This window comes from Schistocerca serialis, chromosome 9, assembly GCF_023864345.2.
Source record: "Schistocerca serialis cubense isolate TAMUIC-IGC-003099 chromosome 9, iqSchSeri2.2, whole genome shotgun sequence".
Classification (NCBI taxonomy): Eukaryota; Metazoa; Arthropoda; class Insecta; order Orthoptera; family Acrididae; genus Schistocerca; species Schistocerca serialis.
Window position 1 is genome coordinate 51,695,037 of NC_064646.1, and position 27,120 is coordinate 51,722,156.

The 27,120-nt window shown below is 39.6% G+C and overlaps 2 protein-coding genes across 2 annotated transcripts in view; one reads left to right on the forward strand and one right to left on the reverse strand.

The window, feature by feature from the left end:
• LOC126418551 (vacuolar protein sorting-associated protein 37B) overlaps window positions 1-24,704 on the reverse strand; it is a 45,509-nt gene extending 20,805 nt beyond the window's left edge. The window contains exon 1 of the mRNA XM_050085366.1: window positions 24,486-24,704. Coding sequence (XP_049941323.1) covers window positions 24,486-24,620 — 135 coding nt within the window. The 5' untranslated portion in view covers window positions 24,621-24,704. The remainder of the gene's footprint in view (window positions 1-24,485) is intronic.
• A 656-nt stretch (window positions 24,705-25,360) lies between these two features.
• On the forward strand, window positions 25,361-26,705 carry LOC126418547 (NAD-dependent protein deacylase Sirt4). Its single transcript, XM_050085363.1, has 2 exons — window positions 25,361-26,182; window positions 26,303-26,705. The coding sequence occupies exons 1-2, from the start codon at window positions 25,568-25,570 to the stop codon at window positions 26,636-26,638; spliced, it is 951 nt and encodes a 316-aa protein (XP_049941320.1). The 5' UTR covers window positions 25,361-25,567; the 3' UTR covers window positions 26,639-26,705.
• Window positions 26,706-27,120: the final 415 nt, after the last annotated feature.

Genomic DNA, 27,120 nt, shown 5'->3' on the forward strand with positions numbered 1-27,120 from the left:
GTACTGACAGGGACCATAGTTACAGCATCAGGAGTGACCTGGTACAGATAATGTAGGATAAATCCATACAATTGTTTCGTTGGTTCCTTTTTGAAGCATTACATCATCCTCAGTTGAGCAGCTCTGTAAGTTGAGCCAACATGGAGTTAGATCAAATGCTTCTGTCAGGTGCTGGAACGAATGTAGATTTGGTTTCTGTTGGTGTTATTGACAGGTGGGCTTTTGCTAGGCACAGCCTACATATCAACAGGTATGGAAAAAGGAAACTGTCTGGGTTGGTAGCAGAATCTTTAAGAGGTGACACAGACACTTAAGGCCACATATCTGTAGTTACTGGTGTGAGGACAGCATACTCAAATTTCAAGCTATCAGTATTAAAAGAAGTAAATATAACTAAAATTTTGAGCCTAAAATACATGAATGTAAAAGAATATTATGAAAAGGAAAGTTGCTACACACCATATAGCAGAGATGCTGAGTCGCAGATATGCACAACAAAAAGACTGTCACAAATAAAGCTTTCAGCCATTAAGGCTGTTGTCAACAATAGACAAAACGCTTGCGCATCCACACACACACACACACACACACACACACACACACACACACACACACACACACAGCAACTCACACACACGACTGCAGTCTCAGGCAATTGAAACCACACTGTCACACACCACTTTTCATGATATTGTTACAATCCATCCTGGATTTTCCATTGTTTGGAGGTAAAAGAAGTTTAAAATAAACATTCTGCATTGAAATATTTGAGGATTAAAACGAAAGCCATATACTTCTGCTTTGTTTAGATGAACTGCAGCCTGCACATCATGTAGATATAATATTTGTTTGTGAACATTGTTTGGCTACAGATGTAGGAATGACTATATATATGCAGGTCAAATATGGAGAAAGGGGGAGGTGTGACACACATTAAAAAGGAATACAAACATAAAAACATTGATACTCACATATTCTGCAGTGATCAGCGTTTTGAACCTCGTGGTGCAAAAGATTTCATGGAAGGTTAATTATAGTCACACTCTATAGGACTCAATCATGTTATTTTGAATTATTTATGGAACAATTTGATGCTCACTCACTTCTTGACTTCCAAGCAATATGCGGTAATATTAAGTGGAGATTTAAATTTTATACAGCACACTTATTCTAGAACTATACTTAAGTACTTTTCCATTTCGTATACTCTTCAACCCCCTCAGAAACTTTGCTACAAGAGTGATGGAAACCAGAAACACTGCTACTGACAATACTCTAGTTACATCGAGACTACGAAGTCATAGTGTAACTCCCACTGTTAATGGCTTCTCAGACCACCACAATCAACTGCTGACATTCAGTATCAGAGCGCAGGGAATAAATAAAAATAATTGTGAAATTACAAGGGCAATAAATGAGAAAGGAATTGAAGAATTTGAGAAATACAAACTGAAAAGATTTGCAAAACACCCCTGAGAGATGAAAAATTAATCAACAAAAGAAGAAATTTCTTTAAAGGTAGATAATGAACAGATCAAAGATATGCCCAAAATTGCAGAAACCTTTAATAAATTTTTTCAGTCAGTAGTCAACAATTTAGGATTGAATATTTCCTAAGTTCCTTAGAAAAGCCTTCAAAAACATGTTTAATAAAATTTAAGTTATCCTAAATCTACAAAAGAAGTTTTCAGTGTTATAAACTCTCTTAAAAATAAATGTTCACAAGGTTATGATGAAATCAGTAGAAAAATAATGAAATTTCATTCAGCTGAACTTAGTAATATATATATACTTACTTACACAATGGATCTCTTCACTGTGGCCCTTTCCCAGAGAGACTAAATCATAATGCTGCCATGCCATTACACACACACACACACACACACACACACACACACACACACACACACACACACACTCACTTTTGGGAGATTGGGGTTTTTGTTTTCTTTTGCGTATTGTTTGGTAATGATGGTGTCTTTTTGGCTATATGTAAATATTTGTCTCTGATAAGATACTTGGTAATGTTAACTGGGGAATGTAGCAGTATCTCGTGCAGTTTATCTATGAACTAGTTTCACAAACTGCCACGAATAGTACCTCTTTTGTTAAACATGCAAACTAGTGCAGAAGAACAGTGGATGTTGTGATGGACTAATCTGCAGGATGGCAAGAAATCTAGGTTAAATTGGAATATTACAGTTAGGTTGTGAATTGGCGAAGCCAACATATTTGAATGGTAGAAAACTGGAAGGGGTGACAGATGGAACTGAAGTGTATTCTGAGGTCTAGAATAGGTCAGAAGATTAGTTTGTTTGAGAGTTGGTAAATGTAGATCGAACAAAACTGGTTGAAGTGATCAACAGATATGTAGCAGAGGACAAAGTATAGATTAGGTCGAAATGTTGCACTTATGTTGTGAAGTGGCGAAACAAATAAATGTGAATGGGAGAAAACTGGCTGCAGTGGTGAATAACTCTATAGTGTATGTCTGAATGTGATAGTTTGGTTCTTCACTGTCAGCAATCACTTTTATTCAAAAACTTGGGTCAAGTAAAGTTTTTGCAGTGAGTTTTTGTTTCTTGGCGTTGCGGACTCTGTTCTAGCTATATCAGCCAACTGAAGTGTTTGATACCAGAATTTGCAGCAATGTTTGGTATTTTTGGTTGGTGACTTTTTCAGTAACATTTTTTTTTGCAAATTTAGTCATTCATTGGTAATGTACAATTCAGTTTACTTGCTTAGGTCAATCGAAGGGGACAGTAGTGAATTTTGTCGATTTTAATTGTCCTTTATGTAAAGTTGCCACTACTGATTTTTGTAATAAGAGTAGGAATGCCTTTCGTTTTGTTTCCCCCCTGTCCACAACCCTCTTATTCCCGTGAGTATCCTATTAATTTTGTGTGTGTGCATGGGTGTGTGGGTGTAAGGAGCTTTTGAACACACAACAATGAGGTTATCAGTGTCCTTACACTCATTTAAATAAACTAATTTGGATAAAATTTCTAAATTTGTGTATACAGTAAGGAGGAAACCTATAAACTGACACTCATTCACTTACTTCCACCTCACTCATGTGGAGCTGTACAATCAATCTATCTATCACACACCTAAAAAAAAAACTAAAAATGGGTGGAAGGTACAACAACTGGGATTAAAACAGATCTACCAACACAAAAGAGCTAAAAGATAAGATGCATGGGAAATGTAACTAGCTGACCACTTACAGCAAAAATGGGTGGCACTGTCACCATGTTAAAATATTAAGAACATCTCCCCAAAATTTTCGGAAACAAGCTGGACAAATCACAAAACCTTACATGCCTAACCACATTTGGTTGAAAAACACTTAAAATTGCAAGCAGATCTGCCAGCAAATATAGCGCTGCCCTCTAATCTGAAAATAAAACAGTCTAATAAAATGTTGCACTCAGTGATCTATACACCGCAAGCACACACACACATTGGGGGGGAGAGGGGGGGGGGGGGGGAGGTGGGGGTGTTCCTCCCAATGGAGCAAAAAGCCACACATCATAGGGCTGTGGCCTATGCGAAGACAAGCAAGGAGGACCACATCCTGTCTTCGTGGGTGGAAGGAAGTGCTCCACAGCTACGTATAGTCCAGGAGCCAGTGACAGATTTTCATGACAAAGTCCCTCCCAATTGAAAATTCGTGAAATGCATTAGGGATTTATATTATTAAAATTCCTGACAGTCAGCTGTGACTTTGTAGGTGGGGCGGGCAGTGACATGATATGTCTGCTTGTGTGTGTGTGTGTGTGTGTGTGTGTGTGTGTGTGTGTGTGTGTGTGTGTGGGCGCACGCGAGTGTATACCTGTCCCTTTTCCCCCCAACGTAAGTCTCTCCGCTCCCGAGATTGGAATGACTCCTTACCCTCTCCCTTAAAACCCACATCCTTTTGTCTTTCGTTCTCCTTCCCTCTTTCCTGATGAAGCAACCGTGGGTTGCGAAAGCTTGAAATTTGTGTGTGTGTGTGTGTGTGTGTGTGTGTGTGTGTGTGTGTGTGTGTGTTATTGTTTCTATCAACGTACCAACGCTTTCGTTTGGTAAGTTACAGAACCTTTGTTTTTTAGATCTATTTTTCCCACGTGGAATGTTTCCCTCTATATATATATATATATATATATATATATAGACACACACACACACACACACACACACACACACACACACATTCCCTCCGCAAACATGCCTTCGCCCTATCCAGATTACGCACCCATATTTTATTTACTCAGGCTTGTCTGACATTTGGCATTACCCCCAAAGGCCTCACACTTAAAGTTCCCATCTCTGGCTGTAACCCTCCTTTCCATCAGTCCCTATACAAGTTCCAAACTGAACAATCCATAGCCCTCACCCACCTAATCCTTCACCTACACATCAACTCAGCCAATGAACACACCCATCAACTCCTATCCTTAATAAAAGTCCTCAATCTTTCCTCTCCCACATCCACACCGGCTGTTCAGAGCATCCTCCTACAGGCCAACTGCAAATTAGAACAGCATGCCACCCTCCACCTCAAAAAACTATCCAATCTCCTGGTTTCCCACATCTGGAAAGGCAACTCACTCACCCTCCACAACCTTTCCAGCAAACCTCAACCTCCTCTCATTGCACACAGACCCAGTCTCTCCCATCTACTCAATCTCCCACTTCCAGCTCCACTCCCCCAAAAAACCTCAAAATTATAATCAACACAATCTGGAACCACAACACCCTAATTCAGTAGTTAACCTTTCCTCCAAATCTCTCTCCCAATCCGAAACCTCTGTCCTATCCAAAGGCCTCACCTTCAGCCCTACTCCCAGATTCAACCAAACAGCCCTCATCAAAGATTTACTGTCCTACACTCGTACTCTCTGCTGGAAATAGCACTTTGCCACGAAGAAAAATAATCCTAATCCTACTCCTAATGATCCAACTCCCCAAGACACTATCCAAATTGAACCCTGCTGGGAACAGTTCCATCCTCTGTCACAGCGGGACCCACCTCCTCTTCCTCAAAGTCACCCTCTCCAAACCTTCCAGGAATTTCTCACTTCCAGCCTTGCCTCTCAATCCTTCTTGAAAAACCTTAATCCTACTCCCAACATCACCACTGCTGAAGCCCAGGCTACGCGTGATCTGAAGGCTGACCGATCCATTGTCATTCTTCTGGCGGACAAGGGTTCCACGACCGTGGTACTTGATCGCCGGGAGTATGTGGCTGAGGGACTGCTTCAGCTTTCAGACAACACTACATACAAAGTTTGGCAAGGTAATCCCATTCCTGATGTCCAGGTGGAGCTTCAAGGAATCCTCAGAACCTTAGGCCCCCTACAAAACCTTTCACCTGACTCCATCAACCTCCTGACCCCACCAACATCCCGCACCCCTACCTTCTACCTACTTCCTAAAATTCACAAACCCAATCATCCCGGCCACCCTTTTTTAGCTGGTTACCAAGCCCCCACAGAACGTATCTCTGCCTACGTAGATCAACACCTTCAACCCATTACATGCAGTCTCCCATCCTTCATCAAAGACACCAACCACTTTCTCGAACGCCTGGAATCCTTACCCAATCTGTTACCCCCGGAAACCATCCTTGTAACCATTGATGCCACTTCCTTATACGCAAATATTCCGCACGTCCAGGGCCTCGCTGCGATGGAGCACTTCCTTTCACGCCGATCACCTGCCACCCTACCTAAAACCTCTTTCCTCATTACCTTAGCCAGCTTCATCCTGACGCACAACTTCTTCACTTTCGAAGGCCAGACATGCCAACAATTAAAGGGAACAGCCATGGGTACCAGGATGGCCCCCTCGTATGCCAACCTATTTATGGGTCACTTAGAGACAGCCTTCTTGGTTACCCAGGCCTGCCAACCCAAAGTTTGGTACAGATTTATTGATGACATCTTCATGAGTTGGACTCACAGTGAAGAAGAACTCCAGAATTTCCTCTCCAACTTCAACTCCTTCAGTTCCATGAGATTCACCTGGTCCTACTCCAAATCCCATTCCACTTTCCTTGACGTTGACTTCCATCTGTCTAATGGCCAGCTTCACATATCCGTCCACATCAAACCCACCAACAAGCAACAGTACCTCCATTATGACATCTGCCACCCATTCCACATCAAACGGTCCCTTCCCTACAGCCTAGGTCTTCGTGGCAAACGAATCTGCTCCAGTCCGGAATCCCTGAACCATTACACCAACAACCTGAAAACAGCTTTCGCATCCCGCAACTACCCTCTCGACCTGGTACAGAAGCAAATAACCAGAGCCACTTCCTCATCCCCTCAAACCCAGAACCCCCCACAGAAGAACCACAAAAATGCCCACTTGTGACAGGATACTTTCCGGGACTGGATCAGACTCTGAATGTGGCTCTCCAGCAGGGATACGACTTCCTCAAATCCTGCCCTGAAATGAGATCCATCCTTCATGAAATCCTCCCCACTCCACCTAGTGTCTTTCCGCCATCCACCTAACCTTCGTAACCTCTTGGTTCATTCCTATGAAATCCTCAAACCACCTTCCCTACCCTCTGGCTCCTGCCCTTGTAACCGCCCCCAGTGTAAAGCCTGTCCCATGCACCCTCCCACCACCACCTACTCCAGTCCTGTAACCCGGAAGGTGTACACGATCAAAGGCAGAGCCACGTGTGAAAGCACCCACGTGATTTACCAACTGACCTGCCTACACTGTGACGCATTCTATGTGCGAATGACCAGTAACAAACTGTCCATTCGCATGAATGGACACAGGCAGACAGTGTTTGTTGGTAATGAGGTTCACCCTGTGGCTAAACATGCCTTGGTGCGCGGCCCGCACATCTTGGCACAGTGTTACACCGTCCGGGTTATCTGACACCAACCCATCAGAACTCCGGAGATGGGAACTTGCTCTTCAATATATCCTCTCTTCCCGTTACCCACCAGGCCTCAACCTCTGCTAATTTCAAGTTGCCGCCGATCATACCTCACCTGTCATTCAACAACATCTTTGCCTCTGTACTTCCGCCTCGACTGACATCTCTACCCAAACTCTTTGCCTTTGCAAATGTCTGCTTGTCTCTCTCTCTCTCTCTCTCTCTCTCTCTCTCTCTCTCTCTCTCTCTGTGTGTGTGTGTGTGTGTGTGTGTGTGTGTGTGTGTGTGTGTATACCTGTCCTTTTTTCCCCCCCCTAAGGTAAGTCTTTCCGCTCCCGGGATTGGAATGACTCCTTACCATCTCCTTTAAAACCCACATCCTCTCGTCTTTCCCTCACCTTCCCTCTTTCCTGATGAAGCAACCGTGGGTTGCGAAAGCTTGAATTTTGTGTGTGTGTTTGTGTTTGTTTGTGTGTCTATCAACATACCAACGCTTTCGTTTGGTAAGTTACATCATCTTTGTTATTCAGTGATTTCCTCTCAATTAAAAATTTACCTGGTGATTGTTTCTATGCTACTTTGAATGAAAATTAATGTCAGCTTTCTGTATCTCAGTGGAAAGTTTGTCAGCTGGTACCTTGAAATGTGTAACACAGCAGCATCTATTACCTACTGAATCTTATCAGCTGACGACTTTTCCCTTGACTTACAGCTAGCTTATTTTTTTCATTATTTACTAAAGCATGTTAACAATCCTCTTATAAATTTTCATCCAAGATGAAATCACATTACAGATTGAAGCTATATATAAGCCCTTTCAATACTGCACCTTGATTGTGAATTAAAATTACCTTCTCCAAATGCTATGCTATAGCAGAGCATAGAATGCTAAAAGTACACTTGGAGGGGTTAAGGTTTACCCATGACTGCGTACAAAGGCCCTTTGTTGCATATAGTGCACATAGGAGATTGTTGGTAGAAACAAAATAGGTGGGGCATACAATGTGACTTGAAAAGAAATTAAAACTAGTTTAGTCAAACAGCGTGTTAGTATAGTAACAGTTCAGTATAAAATAAAAATGTCTAACGTAATACCCTATTGCATCTTTTGCAAAAAAACCACTGCTCAGTTGAAATTATTTAGTGAAGGCAATTTAAATAAGTGCAGATATGTATTTACAATACGAAAAGCTAATGATCTAGCTGGTCACGATACTGTGCTTCCTACACAGCCAAACAATTTTCAGTTGTATCACAGTGAATGTTATCGATGGTATACAGCTTTGCCACCAAAATATAGGAAACGAAAAACGACATCAGAAGACAAACTTTCTTCAACATTACCGTGCATATATGGATTGGAGATAATTTCTTTAAATTATTTTGAATATAAATTTAATGTAAGAAAAAGTATAATTTAGTAATATATTATTTGCCTCATGTACAATATCGCTATTACTATAGTTTTGAACTAGGAAATTACACTATAGACTCCTTCTACACTAAGCATGTATACACTATACACACTTTTTAGTAAAGTAGTATGTGTATATGTGCGCTGTATAACAAAAAGTAATAATAATCTAAGTTACACTTAAGAATAAATATTTTTTTAGGCAGAACGAAGACGCCCTTCATGTAAAAGCAGGATCAAGTGGACTCACAAACACCGGTAATACTCTGTCTGCCGATGAAGCAGAAGTGATTTCTGGCGTTCCTCAAGGTAGTGTTATAGGCCCTTTGCTGTTCCTTATCTATATAAACGATTTGGGAGACAATCTGAGCAGCAGTCTTTGGTTGTTTGCAGATGACGCTGTCATTTATGGACTAATAAAGTCATCAAAACAAACTGCAAAACGATTTAGAAAAAATATCTGAATGGTGTGAAAAGTGGCAGTTGGTCCTAAATAATGAAAAGTGTGAGGTCATCCACATGAGTGCTAAAAGGAACTCGTTAAACTTCGGTTACACAATAAATCAGTCTAATCTAAAAGCAGTAAATTCAACTAAATACCTAGGTATTACAATTACGATCAACTTAAATTTGAAAGAACACACAGAAAATGTGGTGGGGAAGGCTAACCAAAGGCTGTGTTTTATTGGCTGGACACTTAGAAAATGTAACAGACCTACTAAGGAGTCTGCCTACACTACACTTGATTGTCCACTTTTAGAATACTGCTGCGCGGCGTGGGATCCTTACCAGATAGGACTGACAGAGTACATCGAAGAAGTTCAAAGAAAGGCAGCATGTTTTGTATTATCGTGAAATATTGGAGAGAGTGTCGCAGAAATGATACAGGATTTGGGATGGAAATCATTAAAAGAAAGGCGTTTTTCATTGCGAAGGAATCCTCTCACGAAATTCCAATCGCCAACTTTCTCCTCCGAATGTGAAAATATTTTGTTGACACCGACCTACATAGGGCAGAATGATCACCACGATAAAATAAGGGAAATCAGAGCTCGTACGGAAAGATATAGGTGTTCATTCTTTCCAAGCGCTATACGAGATTGGAATAATAGAGAATTGTGAAGGTGGTTCAATGAACCCTCTGCCAGGCACTTAAATGTGATTTGCAGAGTATCCCGGAATGGCATTTTACACGAAATATCCGAGCAGAAGCCTATGAAGTTGTTGAAAAATATGTCGAGGAAAATATTAACCTACAAGATCAGTCTTTCTTCTTAAAATTTTTAAATAATATGTTTATTGAACACTTGAAAAATAATCATCAAGATGTTTCAAATTACAGTTTCAAACCATATCATTTAAAAGAAAGATTGTTAAAGAAATTTCCGAAAAAAATTAGCATAATCTCCTTTAAAGGCCAAATTCTTGAAGAACCTTTCAAAGGGATTATGATCCAAAATGAAGTGGAAAAGCAAAATATTTTAGATGCTGCTGCACGTATTCTACATGAAGAAATACATCGAGTTGAATGTCAGAAGTTACCGAATCAGATTAAAACAAAAAACTTAATAGACAGTGAATGCAAAATTCCAGAAATAGTAATTAATTTTTGTAGAAAACTGATATCTGGTGAAAATTGTTGATGGAGAGAAAACAAAAGAACAACAAGGCTAGCCAAATCATTTTCTGAAGATGTAATTTATGCTGTTTTTATTGGTTGAATTAAATTATCAAAACATATTTGTTTTGGCACAACTTTGAAGAGTTAAACCACCAACAAAAAAATTATTAATATTGTTAATCGGTATGGTCATTGCTGTAGCTAAAGTACACGAAGGCCTTGAGACTGAGGCAAAATTCACTTCTTATGAGCTTTCCGAAATTTGTCCAGAAGGTATTTTACGAACATCTCATGTGTATACTGGAGTTTCATTTGACAAGTATGATCATTTCGTAGAAACTACCACTGGCAAAGATATACTCCACGATACTGTAGGTATAATTTTTCAAACTGAAAACCATATCGTCAGTGAAGAAGCAGTTAATAATGAAAATGTACAGCAAGATTTTCAAATTGTGAGTAGTCTTGGCAATGAAGCAGTAGTTGAGGACGATAATGTACAGCAAGATCACGATACTGAAGGTAGTAACATCAGTGAAGTAGACACAGATATCAATGTGGATAATGTGTCGGCATCCCAATCTCGCACACACAGACGGAGTTTTGATATTGTTACTCCAGAACAACACTAATTCAACAAAAAACCGAGACCTATAGAAAGTATGCTGCCATCTTATGTATCATTACAATTAAACACCATAAATCTTCAATCAGTACAACACATTGATTTTGCATGGATGCTTTCGCACTATTTGCAATTATCAGACACACCAATGTGGGTTGGTTATAATAGTTTATTGCATGAAGATCGATCTCCCAAGCACATTATTTGTTATTTAACAACGATCAATGCATCACCAACGAACAAAGATACGATTTATGAGATTATGATTCGAAGTCAAAAGGTGGCTCTTAAGTGCGGGCAAAGGTACACTGAAGTAACTTACGATCCTGTTATTGCAAAAATCGCACTAAAGATAAAAAACAGAAGCCAACACTTTTGACAATTTATTCACTCACCTTGCAGTATTTCATATTATGATGGTGTACTTCAAGGCAGTAGGTAAATTCGTAGATAATTGCGGTTTGTCAACCATCAAGGTAAATGAAGAATTACTCGCCAACGGATCAGTCAGCGGATTCATTACTGGCAAACATTTTAACAGATGTAAACATTTACATCCTATGATTACGTTAGCATTGAAAAATGTTACATTTTGAATGCTTTATTCATCAAGAAAAAATAAATTTACCCGATGAGTTGCAAATCTATTTGTTACGGTTTCTAAAAACAAGAGCTTGAACCTCCACTGCAACACGCTGAATTAACGGAAATATTTAGTAAATATGAGCAATTTACAGTAGAAACATTAGAAGGCAAACATGGTAAGACAGCGCATTATTACATGATATATGTAAGATTGATCGATTACTACTTAGAGCTTACTATGAGCATCCGTGCCAGTAACTATGAAATGTTTAAAATGGCTTTATTGAAAATAATTTGTACTTTATTTTCAAACAAACAAATTATGCGCATTATTTAGTAAAGTACCTTGATAATTTAATGAAAGTTGACAAGACTCATCCAGGCTTACATGAGAATTTTGAAAAGGGATCATTCGGTATAAAGCGGACCAAAAAACCTTTTTTGAAACAATCTACTGATCTCTCTCTTGAGCAAACAATTAACGCTGATGCTGCCAATAAGCCGACTGGAATTTCTCACAGTACCAATTCAATCTCAGCTAGGCAACGATGGTGTCGTAGTCATACCATTCGTTCAACAATTATTACTTATACAATGCAAGAAACTGGACTAAGCACTGTGGAAGATGTGACAGCAGATCTTAAAAATAGCTGGAAAAAAAAAGTACAGAGCATCTGCACAGATTCAGCAACAGTATTAATCGTAATATCAACCCATTTGATGAGAATTTAGATAAATGATTTTTATACAATATTTCTACTGGTGAAGCAGCACCCGAACATGAAAATTTTTTACTAAATATTGAAGAAGAAGGCAGTAAAAGACGTGAGGATTTCATACTTTGTTGCATTACAGATCCGAACAATTTTGAGCAGGCTATTCTAAAAGTCAAGAGCCATCCATACTTTCGTTAACATGAGAAAAAAAAAAAAAAAAAAACGGGTTGGCTGAGGGGAAATGGAACTTTGAATGCAGCTTGACTTATTTGGGCAACTGCTTCAAATCTCTTTGAAGAAACAGCTTGATTTGGATAAAGTTCTTTCATACATGTTAACACCAGTGCCATTATCTCTCTGCCACCTTGACGGCACTATCTGCAAAACACCCAAGTCGGCATTGATGGCTTTATTAGAGAAGCAAAAACAATCCAAGCCAAAGTACTGATATCATAATATACGATGGATATTTCACGTTACATCAAATGAAAGACTTATCTTTAAGCTTTGGGAATATTTCAAAAAAAGTTTTACAGATGATTTGTGCAAACACAGCTAAGATTATCAGCATTGCTTTTGATCAGTATGTATTTTCATCGATCAAAGATACCGAACACAAACTTTGAGGTATGGAGCAAGCTAACTTTCGTATCGACGGTCCTGATCAAGTATGAAAAAAAGACTTTTCAGCTGAGCTGAAAAATATTCATTTCAAGGAAGCTCTTGTTCAGTTCTTTATTGAAAATTGGGAACAAGATCATATGGCACCATACACGAGCAACAAAACTTTTTTTTTTAATATGGATACTTGTTACAGATACACGGTCACTGATAGAAAAGTTGTAAGAACTGTAGAGAACGCATTTTCGTGTCCAGCTCATGAAGAAGCAGACACAAAAATGATTTTTCACACTTGGCAAATTGATTTTAATACTAACCTAACGATTCGTTGTTCTGACACTGATGTATTGGTTGTAATGTTAGCTAATATGACTCACGTTTCACAACATGTCAATGTTTTACAGAAGTCGGCGTTGGAAAACATATGAGGTTCATCAATGTCACTCAACTTATGAAACTTTGGGACTGAATTTGAGCACAGCACTGACAGCACCCCTTGTGATTACAACCCTGCATTTTTTTAAAAAGGCAAGAAGCATCCATTTTCGATAATGTCACACGCATTTACATGGTGTGATTACAACCCTGCATTTTTTTGAAAAGGCAAGAAGTGTCCATTTTCGATAATGTCAAAATCGGAAGCTTTTACGGAGTGTTTTGTACAAATGTCAGAGTCATCGACAAACAGGGAAGATTTATTTGGCAAAATTCAAGAGTTTGCTTGTCAGATGTATGGCCTTAATCGGTTAAGAAACAAACAACGCTAGACTTGCATTGTTCCAAAAAACTTATAAATTTTTGGACAATAATGATGAATTTAAGTTGTCCAAAAAAGGTATTGATGGTTCTTCTCTACCACCATGCGAATCAGAACTGTACAAGCAATATTTAAGGGCATGTTACATTGCGTAAATTTGGTCTCACGCAAACCTTAAAGTTCCAACAATGAAGAACCTACAGACTATGGTTGGGAAGAAATAGACAACCGATTCAAATTTGATTGGTTTTCTGGGACTCCGTTACCAACGTCGATTGAAGAGATAACCATTCAGCCTGGAAAATGTATCAATTCTTTTTCCATAATTTCATTTTTTCATATGATAATGTTTTACTATACATGTGTACTAACAATTTTTCTTTTCATCTTTTCACAGATGATGATGATGAAGAGATGATCGCATGTAACTCTGACAGCGACTCTGGCAATGAATCAGAGAGAGATGAAAGCAACTCGAGCCAAAGAGAGAGTGAATATGATTAATTGCCATTATTATTTCTAATCAATTCATTGAAATAAAATTAATTAATTAAAAAATATGTTAGAATAAATTATTCATTAATTGATTTACTTATACCAACATTTCCTCCATTATTAAACTTTATATTTGTTATCAAAACACTAAAATCGAGAATACTACCAAATAACTTAAGAAATGTGATTTCCTCCCGGATGAAAATTTATAAGAGGATTGTTACCATGCTTTAGTAAATAATGAAAAAAAATCAGCTAGCTGTAAGTCAAGGGAAAAGTCGTCAGCTGGTAAGATTCAGTAAGTAATAGATGCTGCTGCGTCACACCTTTCAAGGTACCAGTCGACAAACTTTCCACTGAGATACAGCAAGCTGACATTAATTTTCATTCATAGTAGCATATAAAAGATCACCAGGTACATTTTTAGTTTAGAGGAAATCACTGAAAATATAATTTTTTTTAAGTTCAAGCAGCTAGTTGAAGTATAATCCACCACATTATGGTCAGCTGACTTTATTTTTCCTTCAAAATATTAGATAAACTATAATCTGACAAATTTTCAAACGGGAGGAAGTGACTAAAAAACTTAGTTTCTCCATGCGTGGGAGGCTGCCAATGCCCGCCCCACCCACGGAGTCGCAGCTGACGGTCGCAAGTATTCGTAGTATAAATCCCTAATGCATTTCACGAAGTTTCGCTCGAGAAGAAATAACTGACCGAATTTGTATCTGGGTCCTGGACTATAGTGGGCTTTACTACAAACAACTTATTATCAGTCACTTCCAGCCACTCTGCTTCCCATCAACACATAACTCTGTACCTCAACAGCGAGGTGATAGCATAAAGTGGGATAGCACAGTGAAACAACTGAGGATCACTACATGCCTCCATCGCTGCTACATCCTCCCTTTCATTCCTTGCAATACCCATGTGCCCTGGTACCCAGCAGAAAAGCACCTCCTTTTGTAGCCATCGTAGTTGAAGGATGACGTCCTCGATATTCTGGACTACTTTATCTGCAGGGTACAAATACTGCACAGAGTGAAGGACACTCAGAGAGTTGGAACAGACAAGGAATTTAGAACTTGGAGGCCATCTCATCTGTTCTAGTGCCCACGAGATCGCACACAGCTCCGTGTTGAACACAGTAAAATCTCAAGGCAGGTGAATCTCGAGGACACAATGAGGGAAAACAACTAGCAACAAATGGAGTCCCCCTGTTTTGACTTATCTGTAAAGATGGTTGTAGAATTGTGGTGCTCTGTTAAAAGAACAGTAAAGTATTAAAAACAAATGCATGAGTGCAACCTCTCCTGTAATGCACTAAATCTAAAATCATCCTGGGCTCTGCAGTAACCATGGTGGCAGACGATTAAAACCCTGGCTTTGTGGCTGTATGTGTTCCACACCAAATGACTCCAGCACACGCTGCATGCGCATCCCAAAAGGCAGTGTTGCCCGTGTATGATTGGAGAAAATCCATCCCGGAGTTGGATGAGCAACAGTATGGCATGTAGGGGAGTTCAGAACTGCAAGGCACTTACAGCCTGATGCATGACGAGGAACTACCACCAGATGGTGTGTGACAGTTTCCCCAGTTATGGAGCTGGTCCTGCAAGCATCTGCCTAGCCTAATCCCCCACAGTGGATAGTGTCAATAATCTTAAGGTAACACAGCCTCGCTGACCTATACACCATGCAGCCATAACCTAGGCATGAATGCACAAAAACCCTATAAAACTGTAGCAGATGTGACCTGTCTGCTGCCCAAGGCAATTGACGATATCCAATGCCTTCCAAGTTCTGATTTCCAGGTCTCTCAGATGTGATAACCACAACAGGCCCAGGAACATCACAGGGTCTTGTAACACGTAGAATGATGTCCCTCATATACACGGCAAGTAAATTAAAAATGTCACAATAATGATAAAAATGAACAAACGAACGAACGAACGAACGCACACACACACACACACACACACACACTCTCTCTCTCTCTCTCTCTCTCTCTCTCTCTCTCTCTCTCTCTCTCTCTCTCCCTCCCTCCTCTGCAGAAAACTGAAAACCCATCTTTGCAGCCCACTCCTCCAACTGCTGCACTGTAAATTGGAGCACTGGAGGAGGAACAGAAAATAACAAAATTATCCACAAATAAAGAGCATTATACAGGACTCCTTATCGTAGATGTGATACTGTTTATGGCAAAGAGGGTAATACTTAAAACACTAACCTGAGAGACCCTGATGCAGTTGCATGAGAATACTGTGTCCCCAAGTAATGTCATACGCCACACTGATATCAAAGAATATGCCAACACAGTGATGTTTATGTAGGTAAGACTGTCAAATAGCCATCTCTAGCAGCATCAGGTGGTCAGCACTGGACCGTAAACTTTGGAACCCACTCTGAGGGTGGCTAAGGAGCTGCCTGGTCTCTAACAACCAGATCAAATGACAGCTAAAGATTCGCTCCTGGGTCTTTCCTACACAGCTCAATAAGGTGATACTCCAGTAACTACTGGGGCCCGAGCAGTCCTTTCTTGGTTTGAGAAAAGGTATCAAAATTGCCTCTCTCCGTGAGTTGGGGAAGCGACCTGTCTGCCATATCAAATTAAAACATTCGATTCCAGCTCCCTCATGCAGGAAGGGAGTTTTAGAATTAAGAGCTGTTGGATCTGAAGTCCAACTTGCTTCTCTCTACAGTTGCATGGTAGTGGCGAAATGCTGGCGAAATTGCTGGAATTTGCAGTTTTTGCAAAATGTTCTGCCAGCATCTGAATGACGTCTCAGGGCATTGCTTTGAGATACCCCATTTCAGCACTACTGCTATTGTTAAATAACTTTGTTTACCGGAAATGCTCCGGATGACTTCCCATACCTTCATAGGAGGAGTGGAACAGTTGACAGCCCAGCACCTTTTCTTGCTCTCCCTAATTAAGCATCGAGCCTTGGTTCTGGCGACTCTAAAGATTATGAGGTTGTCTGCTGTTGGGTGCCATTTAAACCACTGAAGAGCTGTACGCCTGTCCCATATTGCAGAAACAGCACACCTCTGTCCACCAAGGTACAACTCTCCAACTAAGATGACCTAGGACTCTGGGATGGACAAGTCAGCGCACGTTGGTTCGCTCGTGAGACGTCATGAGGCTCTCCAAAATCTGACCCCAAGGGCAAGCAGGTGTGGAGTCCTGCAAGACATGATGGGCACTGAAGTCTCCCAGGAGGAGAAATGGTCATGTGAGTTGTTCCATAAGATCTGTGAGAGCCCCAGAGTGTATTACATCTTGTGGAGGGAGATATAATAAACAAACAGTGATCCTCTGACAAAGATGAATTTCAAACAGCAACTGCTTGCAGGTCAGTAGCCACGAAAAGAGCAGAATAGTGGTGCATGTTATTGACAATCACAGTGACCCCTCCCTTGGCCCTTTCCCCAGTTATGTCATCCTTTCCGTGAAGGGTATAGACACCTAGCACAGGGGTGTCAATGGCTTTAAAATGCATTTCTTGTAAACACAGACACAGGGGATGTTCCTGTGCTAGCAGTTTTAGTTCCTCCACATATGTCGTGAACTCTCATTAATGTTCCACTGAAAAATGGAAGCAATTTATCATGGGCATTACACTTTCACCCCATTTTTCCGTCAGGGAGGGGAGCCCATAATGGGTGGAGGTTCAGTCTTGGGGAATTTTGATTTTCTGTCCTGGGTTGGCTTCTGGGCCACAACCATGGCAGTGGTAGTGGCAGCACTGGACGGTGGACCAAACTGAACATTTGAAGGAGCGGGGAGCTCCGCAATGTCAGCAACAACGGCCGTGTCTGATGTTTTGGGAGGAAGCATAGGCTGTGAAGTAACAGCGGCAGCAGCACAAGTACACTGACAAATGCAGGTACTAGTGCTTACACAAGAAACCTCCACGTTTGTAGCAGCATCAATTTTCTGTACTCACTGTTTAACAACTGAAGCAAAGGACGTACCAAGCATTGGAGGCTACAAGTTCTTATAAATCTTTTTGGCCTCGCCGTAGGGGATCCATCTTGTGGTTTTGATCTCCCGTATCTTCCATTCGTCAAGAAAGACACAGCAGTCCCTACTCCAGACAGAGAGAGCCCCAGAGCGGTTCACACACTTTGGAGGAGATGAACATCTAACTCCTTCGTGGGCAGCCTTACCACATTTGCCTCAAGTGGCTTCTCAATTCCATATAAGAGTGGTAGGCCTAAAGTGCTGGCATTTAAGGGGAGTTATAAGGGAAAATTTTTTTTTCACATTTTCGGATTTTTATCTCATTATAAAATTTACAATTTTCTACGCCAGTCGAAAATGCTGAAATTTTTACGTGCGTTACTTCAAGATCTAATAAAATGGGCAATTTTTTATATAGCAGGCTGTGGAATGCTATGTTATAAAGGTTAAATTATGTGTTTGTATTGGTGGAACTGTCAAAAACAGTATCGTATCGTTTCATAGTATAAACATGCGTTGTATGTCGAAGTGCTAACATTTTTCCAAGGAAAAGTGACGAATATATTGCTAAATCTCTCAAAAAGTAAAGTACGATGCCAAACTGAAGCGGTTTTACGAAACTTGGGTTTCATGGTAATAAATTTTGGAATAAATTGTGTTCAACATGGGGCGTGTGAAGTTACACACAATTAAATATAGGCAAACTCGTCAGTATCTAGAGAAACACCCATTAGTGCTTCGAAGATTAAAATAAAATGTTGTGATACACAGTTTTCTCAAAACAAAAGTGATGTAAATGGTAGGTTATGTTATATTCTGATTAATTACACATCCTAACAAGGGTGTTAGGTGAATGTGTGTGTTGCAGAATATGTGGAGTTTACATGAAGGCAGTTAGGTATCAACTGGACTAGCCAGGAAACTTATTAATTGTACCCATTGTAAATATACTCATTCATTTTGGAATTCTGATAAGTGTAAAGATAATTATTTTGAAGTAAATGTTACATGGTTTTATGGATTGAGAGCTACTGGCAAAGGACTTACTGCAGCAGAAACAATGTGTGACATGATGAATTTGCCACGCCCACCTTGTAAAATCGACAAGTATGTGGGATTTATTGGAGCTGATGTGGAATCTGTTACATGTGAGTCAATCAAGGATGCTGCAAACAAAGCTGTTGAAATAAATGATGGTATGACTGACGTACCAGTAGCCTCTGATGGCATTTGGCAGAAGCGTGGCTACAGTTCTAAGAATTCTGTTGCTATGATGACCAGTGTGGATACTGGAAAGGTAATAGATTTCCAGATTTTAACCAAACATTGTTATAAGTGTAAATCAGGGAATGAAGAAGGGCATATCTGTGACAGAAATTATGAAGAAACAAGTGGTGGTATGGAGGTCTCTGCAGCTGCTGAAATTTTTAGTTGATCTAAGTCTTATGGTGAGAAGATTATCTCAAAACTGGAATGTGTTGGTCAAGTCCAGAAGAGGATGGGCACCAGGTTGAGGAAGTTTAAACAAAGTTTGAGAGACAAGAAACTTTCTGATGGTAAAGCCATAAGAGACAGGATGTCAGACAAAATGACTGATGAACTACAGCAGTATTACGGGATGGCCATAAGAAATAATACTGAGGATTTGTTGAAAATGAAGCAGGCAGTATGGGCTACCTTCTTCCACAGATTGTCAACTGATGACAAACCAGTACAGCACCTTTGCCCTCCTAGACCTGATTCATGGTGCAATTACCGCAATACCCAGTACTCAAACAGTTCATACAGCCATAAACATTCCATCCCAGCAGCAGTCATGGATATCATAGAACCTGGCAAATCCTGAATTACTGCAGTGTCTGTCAGACTCAAAATCCCAATGAGTCGTTCAATAATATTATATGGACATGCCTAGCAAAAAATGTTTTTGTTTGAATGAAGACACTAAAGTGATGCTGTTATTGCTTTTAATTACGGCAACATTGGTAGGGTGAAAGTGCTACAGCATATGGGAATTAATCCTGGAGCCAACTGCATCAGAGAACTTTAACAGGTGGACAAGGTTCGCAGTGATAAAGCACAGTATGCAGCACAGTTGGTCACTAAGGAGTCCAGAAAGAAGAAAAGGAGAAAAAACTTGGAAAAAGATCAAGAGGATAATATACAGTATGGTGCAGGGTGCTTCTGAGTGACTAAAAATAAAAAAAATTAAGCATATATTAAGTGAGTTACAGTCTTTTGAAACTTTAGAAGCTGTTCCTGAAAATTTACATTTTCTGTTGCATTTTTCCCTAAATCTCAGAAACCACTCTGAGTAGAGTATTCAAATTCTCAGGGAGTAATAACATACATATCTTGAGTCTACTGAACTAAAAGAAGAACATAAAGTTAAGTATGATCAAAATTATTTAGGATAACATACAAAAAAAGTACACAAATTTTAACCGTGTAATTAAAAAATTGTATTTCCGAAAGCAGTGGCTGAAATGCAATTATTGTAGTTTGTAGACTCAGAACATACAGTTTAATGTCCTGTAAAAGTTTCATGTCAATGGCTACAGTGGTTTCTGTAATACAGGGAGACCAAGTCACTAAATTTGACATTGTCGGGATAGGGCGTTCAAGCTCCCCTTAAAACTGCGCGTTAGGTTAGGGACATAGGGCCACATGGTTAAGCAAAGAAAAACCACCTTAATATGTTCTGGGAGTTTTGTGCTAATAAAAGTGAATGTGAATGAGTTGGATTTAATCACATCACCTTCCATCCTTTTCGTAATATTCTGTACGTCAACAATGTCTTTTTGGGCCCAATCAGCTTTCACGTCTTCTTTGGGTATGTCCACCGGACACTGCATGTCACAACACCTTTATTGTACTTTAATGTGGTGTGGAGTTCAGTCTCAGTGGCATATTCCCCAAAGGGGTTTGGCCTTCTGCAGGTATGTCAAGGAATTTGAGGTTTCCACCAACAGTGTCCCGTTTTGTAACCAATTAACAGATTTTGAAGTACCTGAATCCCCTCTAATCCCTTTTGAATGTAAAAAGGTGACACCTTTTCAAAACATTCCTCTTTCCTTTTAACCAAAAAACTTATCATCTGACAAGCAGCATACATTGTGTTACTAAAGCTGCTAGGATTCTAACATTTCCCTGAGTCTGAAGAACTGGCTACACAAGCCCTCTTACTTGATTGGGTGTTGGTACCTACCAGCAGCCCACCCATTCCAAAGGGAGTGGGAAGAGAAAACTACAAGGGTCCACCTCAGTCCCACGAGCAGCTAGGGAAATAAAAGTCCCCAGAGACAGAGCCTCGCGTGCCTAGGTAACCCTTATACAACTGAGGTGCGACACATTCCCCGGAGGTTGCCCACTAATGACTGTTTCACCTCAACAGCCATGCATCTTACCAACGCATAGCATACCTTGAGATTGACGTTTTTTTAATAAAGGTTTTTAGCATCCTCGTAACCCGGAAAGTCAAGCCAAGATCCCCATTCCCCTTGACATACAACATTCCACTGCTGCACCATACAGTAGCGGGTAAAACGTGCACAGAGCTTATGATGACATGGGACTGACGGCACTTACCACTCCACAGCTCAGGAACCCCGGGGTCATCAAACCTATATTCGGAAAATAAATGATGAGTCCAAGAGCACCCATTAGTTTCATGTCCTTTTTCACACTTTTATGATTAAATTTTGGATGTGTTTTAATTTTGTTAATTGTATTGAATATGTTATGGTTGCCATAATGACACAGGTGGCAGGTTGTCTCTCCCAAGTCGATGACATAATGGGTCAAAGCTGACTGCTGGTATAGCACATTTTGGTTATTTCCATTCAATGTCAATCACATATCAATATTCAGTCAGAATTTGAAGTAATCAGACTTTCTACCACAAGGTTTGATTTTGGGGCCTCTGTTTCTGACATTTTTGACCTTATATTTACAGTTTCAGAAGATGTAAGTTTTGTAATTTAGGCAGGTGACAAAAATGAAAGATGGTGCAAGTTCCCTTACTGGAAACGTGTTGTTGTTGGGGTCTTCAGTCCTGAGACTGGAAACGTAGCTGATGAAATGCACAAAAACATCAACAGCTGGTTTAAGGCAAATCAGTTCTCATTGACTTTTGATCAGACTAGATGTACATGTAGAACACCTCACACTATAAAAAAAAGATTTCTTAAACAACAAAACAGAAAATGTAAAAAGTGTTACTTTTTGGGATTACAGCTAGATCACAACTTAATGGACAAACCCATTGCCTAGAATCAACAATGTTCCTTGGTTTCTCTACATTTTCAGTATGCATGGTTTCTGCTACAGGCAATTTAAAAGTGAAGGAAATAATTTATTCTGCACATTTCCCATTCACTAATGAAGTGGTGTTGTTGTTGATGATTATTTTGTTGTTGTCTTCAGTCCGAAGAACTGTTTGATGTAGCTCTCCATGCTACTCTATCCTCTCTATTTCCGAATAACTATGAAATGTACTACCTACAGAATTTGCACAGTTCAATTTCTTTCTGTATCTCACAGACCACTCCCCGTGTGTTCCCCCCCCCCCCCCCCCAAAAGTGATATTATTCTTGCCTAGTAGTAGGACAGAAATTAAGATGCCCCATTCCATCAGTTCTTGCCTAGTAAAGGAACTTCCTTGTTGTAATTATTCGAAGGTATACAAAGAATGTGTAAGCACCCCTTTTTTCACATATGTGATGGATAAATTAAAATGTCTTTATTATTTCATATAGATGTGACTGATGTTTGGCTACATTTAACAAATATTTTCCTGGTTGACCCCCATACTGTTGTGATCTCTGAAAAACGACTAATGGATTTAGGAATTTATCACAACTTTCTTTGCTTATTTTATTAGATCAACATGCCTTTGACATTGCGAACTAAATTGCTGTGATGTTTTGTGTCACTGGCCTGCACCTGCAAGCCCACTATGATGCCTACAAATCACTGATTGTTTAATAGCTTCTGCACCCACCATAAGACTTTAAGAGATGGCAGCACCATTATTGATAGCAGTAGTTACATTGTCAACTACCACAACCTTTGTACTATAATATAGCTAGGTCACTACACTGTGTATTCCAATTATCACCCATATAATGGGCTTGATATCTGAAACAAGTCCTTCTGGTAGCTAGAGCCGGATAGAAGAGTAACTAAGCAGGGATAGTGCTGGCTTCCACATTCAGTAGAATCTGTGACATAATGCAAAAGATAGATAACAGGGAGCTACCAGTGCTGAAATGCGGTACTCACCTTCTGTTTCAGAGACTGCTCTCTACTGTTAGAATGAGCTTTTCTTTCACTCTACTCCTGTTGCAGGATCATGTGAAGCCACAAACGTGGTCCTCTTAAAGGATAAATGGATGGGGAAAGCTGTTTGATCAGCATACTAAGTGGCAATTAGCGAATATGTTTATAGAGTGGTAGGGAGATACTGGTCTTTGGGACTCGTAAAGAGATGCCAACGGCTTGCAGGGATATGTGGAGAGACATGGGCTACATTTTGTAACTATAAACATACAGTAACAGTTTATTGGCAGTGGAATGTCTGACAGTTTGAAGTGGATCTCCAAGATGCATACAAAAAGGCTCTTTCTGTGCTAAAGTAGAGATCTTTCAAAAGAATTCTACGTCCATTCAGGTTTCACTAATTTGAAAGCCATATAGTTGGTGAGGCTTATTTTTCTCTTTCCTCCTACCATGCAATCAAAGTAAAATACCTATAACAGTTCAGTGATAGTTCAGAAGGATATCCCTTTTCACTTTTTATGTCCTTCAACTTCTCAACAAACCTACAAAAAACTACATCACTGTTTGGTTGTATTGTTTAGGAACAATCATGAAGGATCTATTATCCTTTCTCCCAGGAAGGAAGAGTAGCACTTCAAGAAAAGACATTTGCTGAAGACATGGACCATACCATATACACAACTGTAGTCATCTGAAGATGAACATAGTTCCTCAAAACCAGTAATGGCTATCAAGTAAAAGGTTTTAATGTACTCATAGATGGCTGAGGTCTCCCTCACCAACTGACATGTTCTACACCTTTGAGGAAATCCTCGATACAGATATATACAAAGGAAACTATAATCTGTTAAACAAAATTACAGTTTAACACCTTGTTGGAAGGACACTCGTATATTCATCACAACAGCAATCGTTTAAGAATGATAAAGGAGACCGATAGCTGCTCTTCTGAGGGAAAGATCTAGAGTTTATGTAGATAAATGAGGATTGGGACCTCTCTTCCTTGTTGACAACTATTTTTAAGGAATTTTAGTATTTTTATTGCGGCCTATGCTCGTCTTACAAATATGCGAGTCTGATACATAGTTAGAGAAATGGATTTTTGATTAGATAACGTTCCAGAATAATACAGTAAACGGCGCATAAACATAATATTTTCAGTTTCTAGCGAAATCCATTAACTTTCAAGGTGTCACTCTCAACCAAAAACCAATGACCACATCTCCTTAAAAGGGAACTTTGAGTACTGCAGAAAACATTGGGGATTTTCTGATGTTTTTCTCTGCTAAAGATGTCATCGTGAATTTTTATTATTTCTTTTTTCCATATTTCCAATCTACGTAATGAAAGGAACTAAGGCCATCATTGTGAGCCTAGTGTATAGGTAGTACATACGACATCAAAGAAGCTCCATGAGTACACGAAACAGAAATATCTGTTTCCTCATGAATTAACTAAAGATATATTCCCTTCCTTCTATCGTTGTACTTTGCAGCAGGAAAGCGTTTATTAACTAACCTGTTTAATATCTTTCATCATATCTTCAAATTTCTCATCATCGTTTAGCAGTTCTTTCAGTTCTTCTGCATCCAAATGAGACAAATGCGATAGCGCAGCTGGATAGTCTGGTTCCTGATGATAATTGCCATACATTTTACAAGAAATTACAATCGGACCCTTTCTGTGAGAACATATGACAATTACTATACACAGTTAATCACACAAAGCAAAGGTGACAGAAAATACGATTCTCTGCCAGGGAGCGAGGCTCAGTTGTTTCAGCTGATTAAGGAATTCGGTTACCTCGTATTTGTGTACGACTTGTTTTAGAAGATATAAGTTACAGTATAATTATCAATGTAAAATTTCAGCGAAGCAAATGAGAAAGGTGTTTACATTTGTTTCACAATTTTACGCCTGCAGCATTTCTGTGGGCGTCATCTTTGCTTAGACAGTTAAGACTGGGCTTGTAGGGGCAGGTACATTGTGCGGTAAGGTACGTACTTTTAAAATGTCGAAGACGGTGGATTTAGAATTAAAGAAAGCATTTAAGGAATTGCAACAAAAAATGCTGGAAACAACGCAGCAGCTGAAAGTTGCAGATGCCAGGATAGAAGTTCTGAAGCAAGGTATGAGACACACGCAGCTCACAGGAAAGGAACTTAGCAGCATGCCACCCGATACAAAAATGTATCAAGGAGTGGGTAGAATGTTCGTCTTGACTGATGTAAATGAAATTAAAACGTCGTTGGACAAGAAACATGAAAGCTACTCCCAGAAAATTAAACAGCTGGAAAACAATAAAATGTATTTGGAAAGGAATTTGAAAGACAGCGAAAATAACCTTCGAGAAATGATTCAGCAACGTAAAGAAGCTGGAGACACCAACTGATTGTGTTTTCGAACTTACATGTTGAAGAAAAGTGACACTGCCCGCGTTAATAGTGAATATCTGAATATTATGTAATTATTTCTTTTTATGACATGAAATATCGATTCCCGTAACGCATTGAAACTATTCGTGAAGTAACTGTGACGTAACTATAACCGTTTGTTATTGTGTGCAAGTTAGTGTGACCCGCTCGACATTGTTTATAAACATGTGGCCTTTGAGAACGAAATTTGCAGATAGAATGGTGAAGTGTCAGAATTCTGTTTCCCGTAGCTGTAGTTCTGCGTTCGTGCCAAAGCACAATCCAGTCAGTGTGGAAGATTTTAGCAAACTTGTTACGTTCATTGAGACGTCGCAGAAGATTGCTGTGCTTACTGGAGCAGGAGTATCGACGGAAAGCGGCATTCCTGATTATCGCTCGGAAAATGTTGGCTTATACGCTCGCTCATCTTCGAGACCCGTCCAGTTTCAAGACTTCTTGAAAAGTGCTGAAGTTCGTAAAAGGTATTGGGCTCGCAACTTCATTGGGTGGCCCAGATTTTCGTCATTTTCGCCCAATGCTACGCACTACGCTCTACGTGATTTGGAGGTGATACACCAGAAAATTGGTTGGGTTGTTACTCAGAACGTAGATGGCCTTCATACGAAAGCCGGAAGTAATAATGTTGTTGAACTCCATGGCACGGCATATAGAGTAATTTGCCTAAACTGTGACTATAATGTCAGTAGAAACACATTCCAGGAAATTCTTCAACAAATGAATCCAAATATGAAAGCTTCCACGAAAGTCATACGACCAGATGGTGATGTTGAACTGACTCAGGTGAGATGATAACCATCTTTGTGTTTGTCAAAGCTAATGACAGAAAGTTTCAAAAACTTGTCGATAGTGATTTTTATCTTTATTAACGATGGCACTTTTATTCTAATTGTTATCTTGCAGGATGAAGCAGAAATTTTCCGAGTCCCAGAATGCCCGTCATGCGGAGGCATACTTAAACCAGACATCATATTTTTCGGTGAAAATGTTCCAAGAATGCGTGTAGAAACTGTAAAAAGTATTGTGGAAGATTCTGACTCCTTACTAGTAATAGGCTCATCACTTTCTGTTTTCTCGGGGTTTAGAATTGTCCTGCAAGCTGCTGAGCTGGAGAGACGTATTGCAATTATAAATATTGGCAAGACAAGAGGAGACAGCTATGCACATACAAAACTCAATGGCAGGTGTGGAGACATTGTACCAAGACTGTTAGATCTTTTGTGCTGTTTCAGCAAGTAGCATTTTTGTCACTGGTAACTAATGTTTTTGTAGAGACATATTGAAATAGACACGTTTGACTGTTTAATGTTGTAAATTTTGATTGATATGTTGTTGTTTATAGCTTCATGATGTGACAGAAGATTAATGAGAAATATTATTTACAACACTACACATATTTGGTACAAGACAGGGCTATTTCTTCTGAAATAGTGGAACTGCTGAAAACACATTTTTAACATAAAAAATTATAAACTAATGAATGAATGCACAATTGTGTGGGTTAATTTGATACTTCCAATTTATTTGACTGTGCTAGTGAACAATAAGTGTGTGAAGTTCCAGATTCAGTGTGGTTACTCACTCTCTTCTGCCATACATTATGCAAATGAGTTATGTTTACATGTAAATATTATTCTTTTGGACCATTTGCAGCGACATCCTTTGTATCGATTAACACAATTATTACACTATTTGTTCTGTTTCTCCTGCTTCCTCTTTTG

Bases quoted from the DNA above. Each gene is read 5' to 3' on its own strand.
- LOC126418547 (XM_050085363.1), top strand. From the start codon at position 25,568: ATGTGGCCTTTGAGAACGAAATTTGCAGATAGAATGGTGAAGTGTCAG. The intron at 26,183-26,302 runs GTGAGATGATAA...GTTATCTTGCAG, and splicing joins GTGATGTTGAACTGACTCAG to GATGAAGCAGAAATTTTCCG.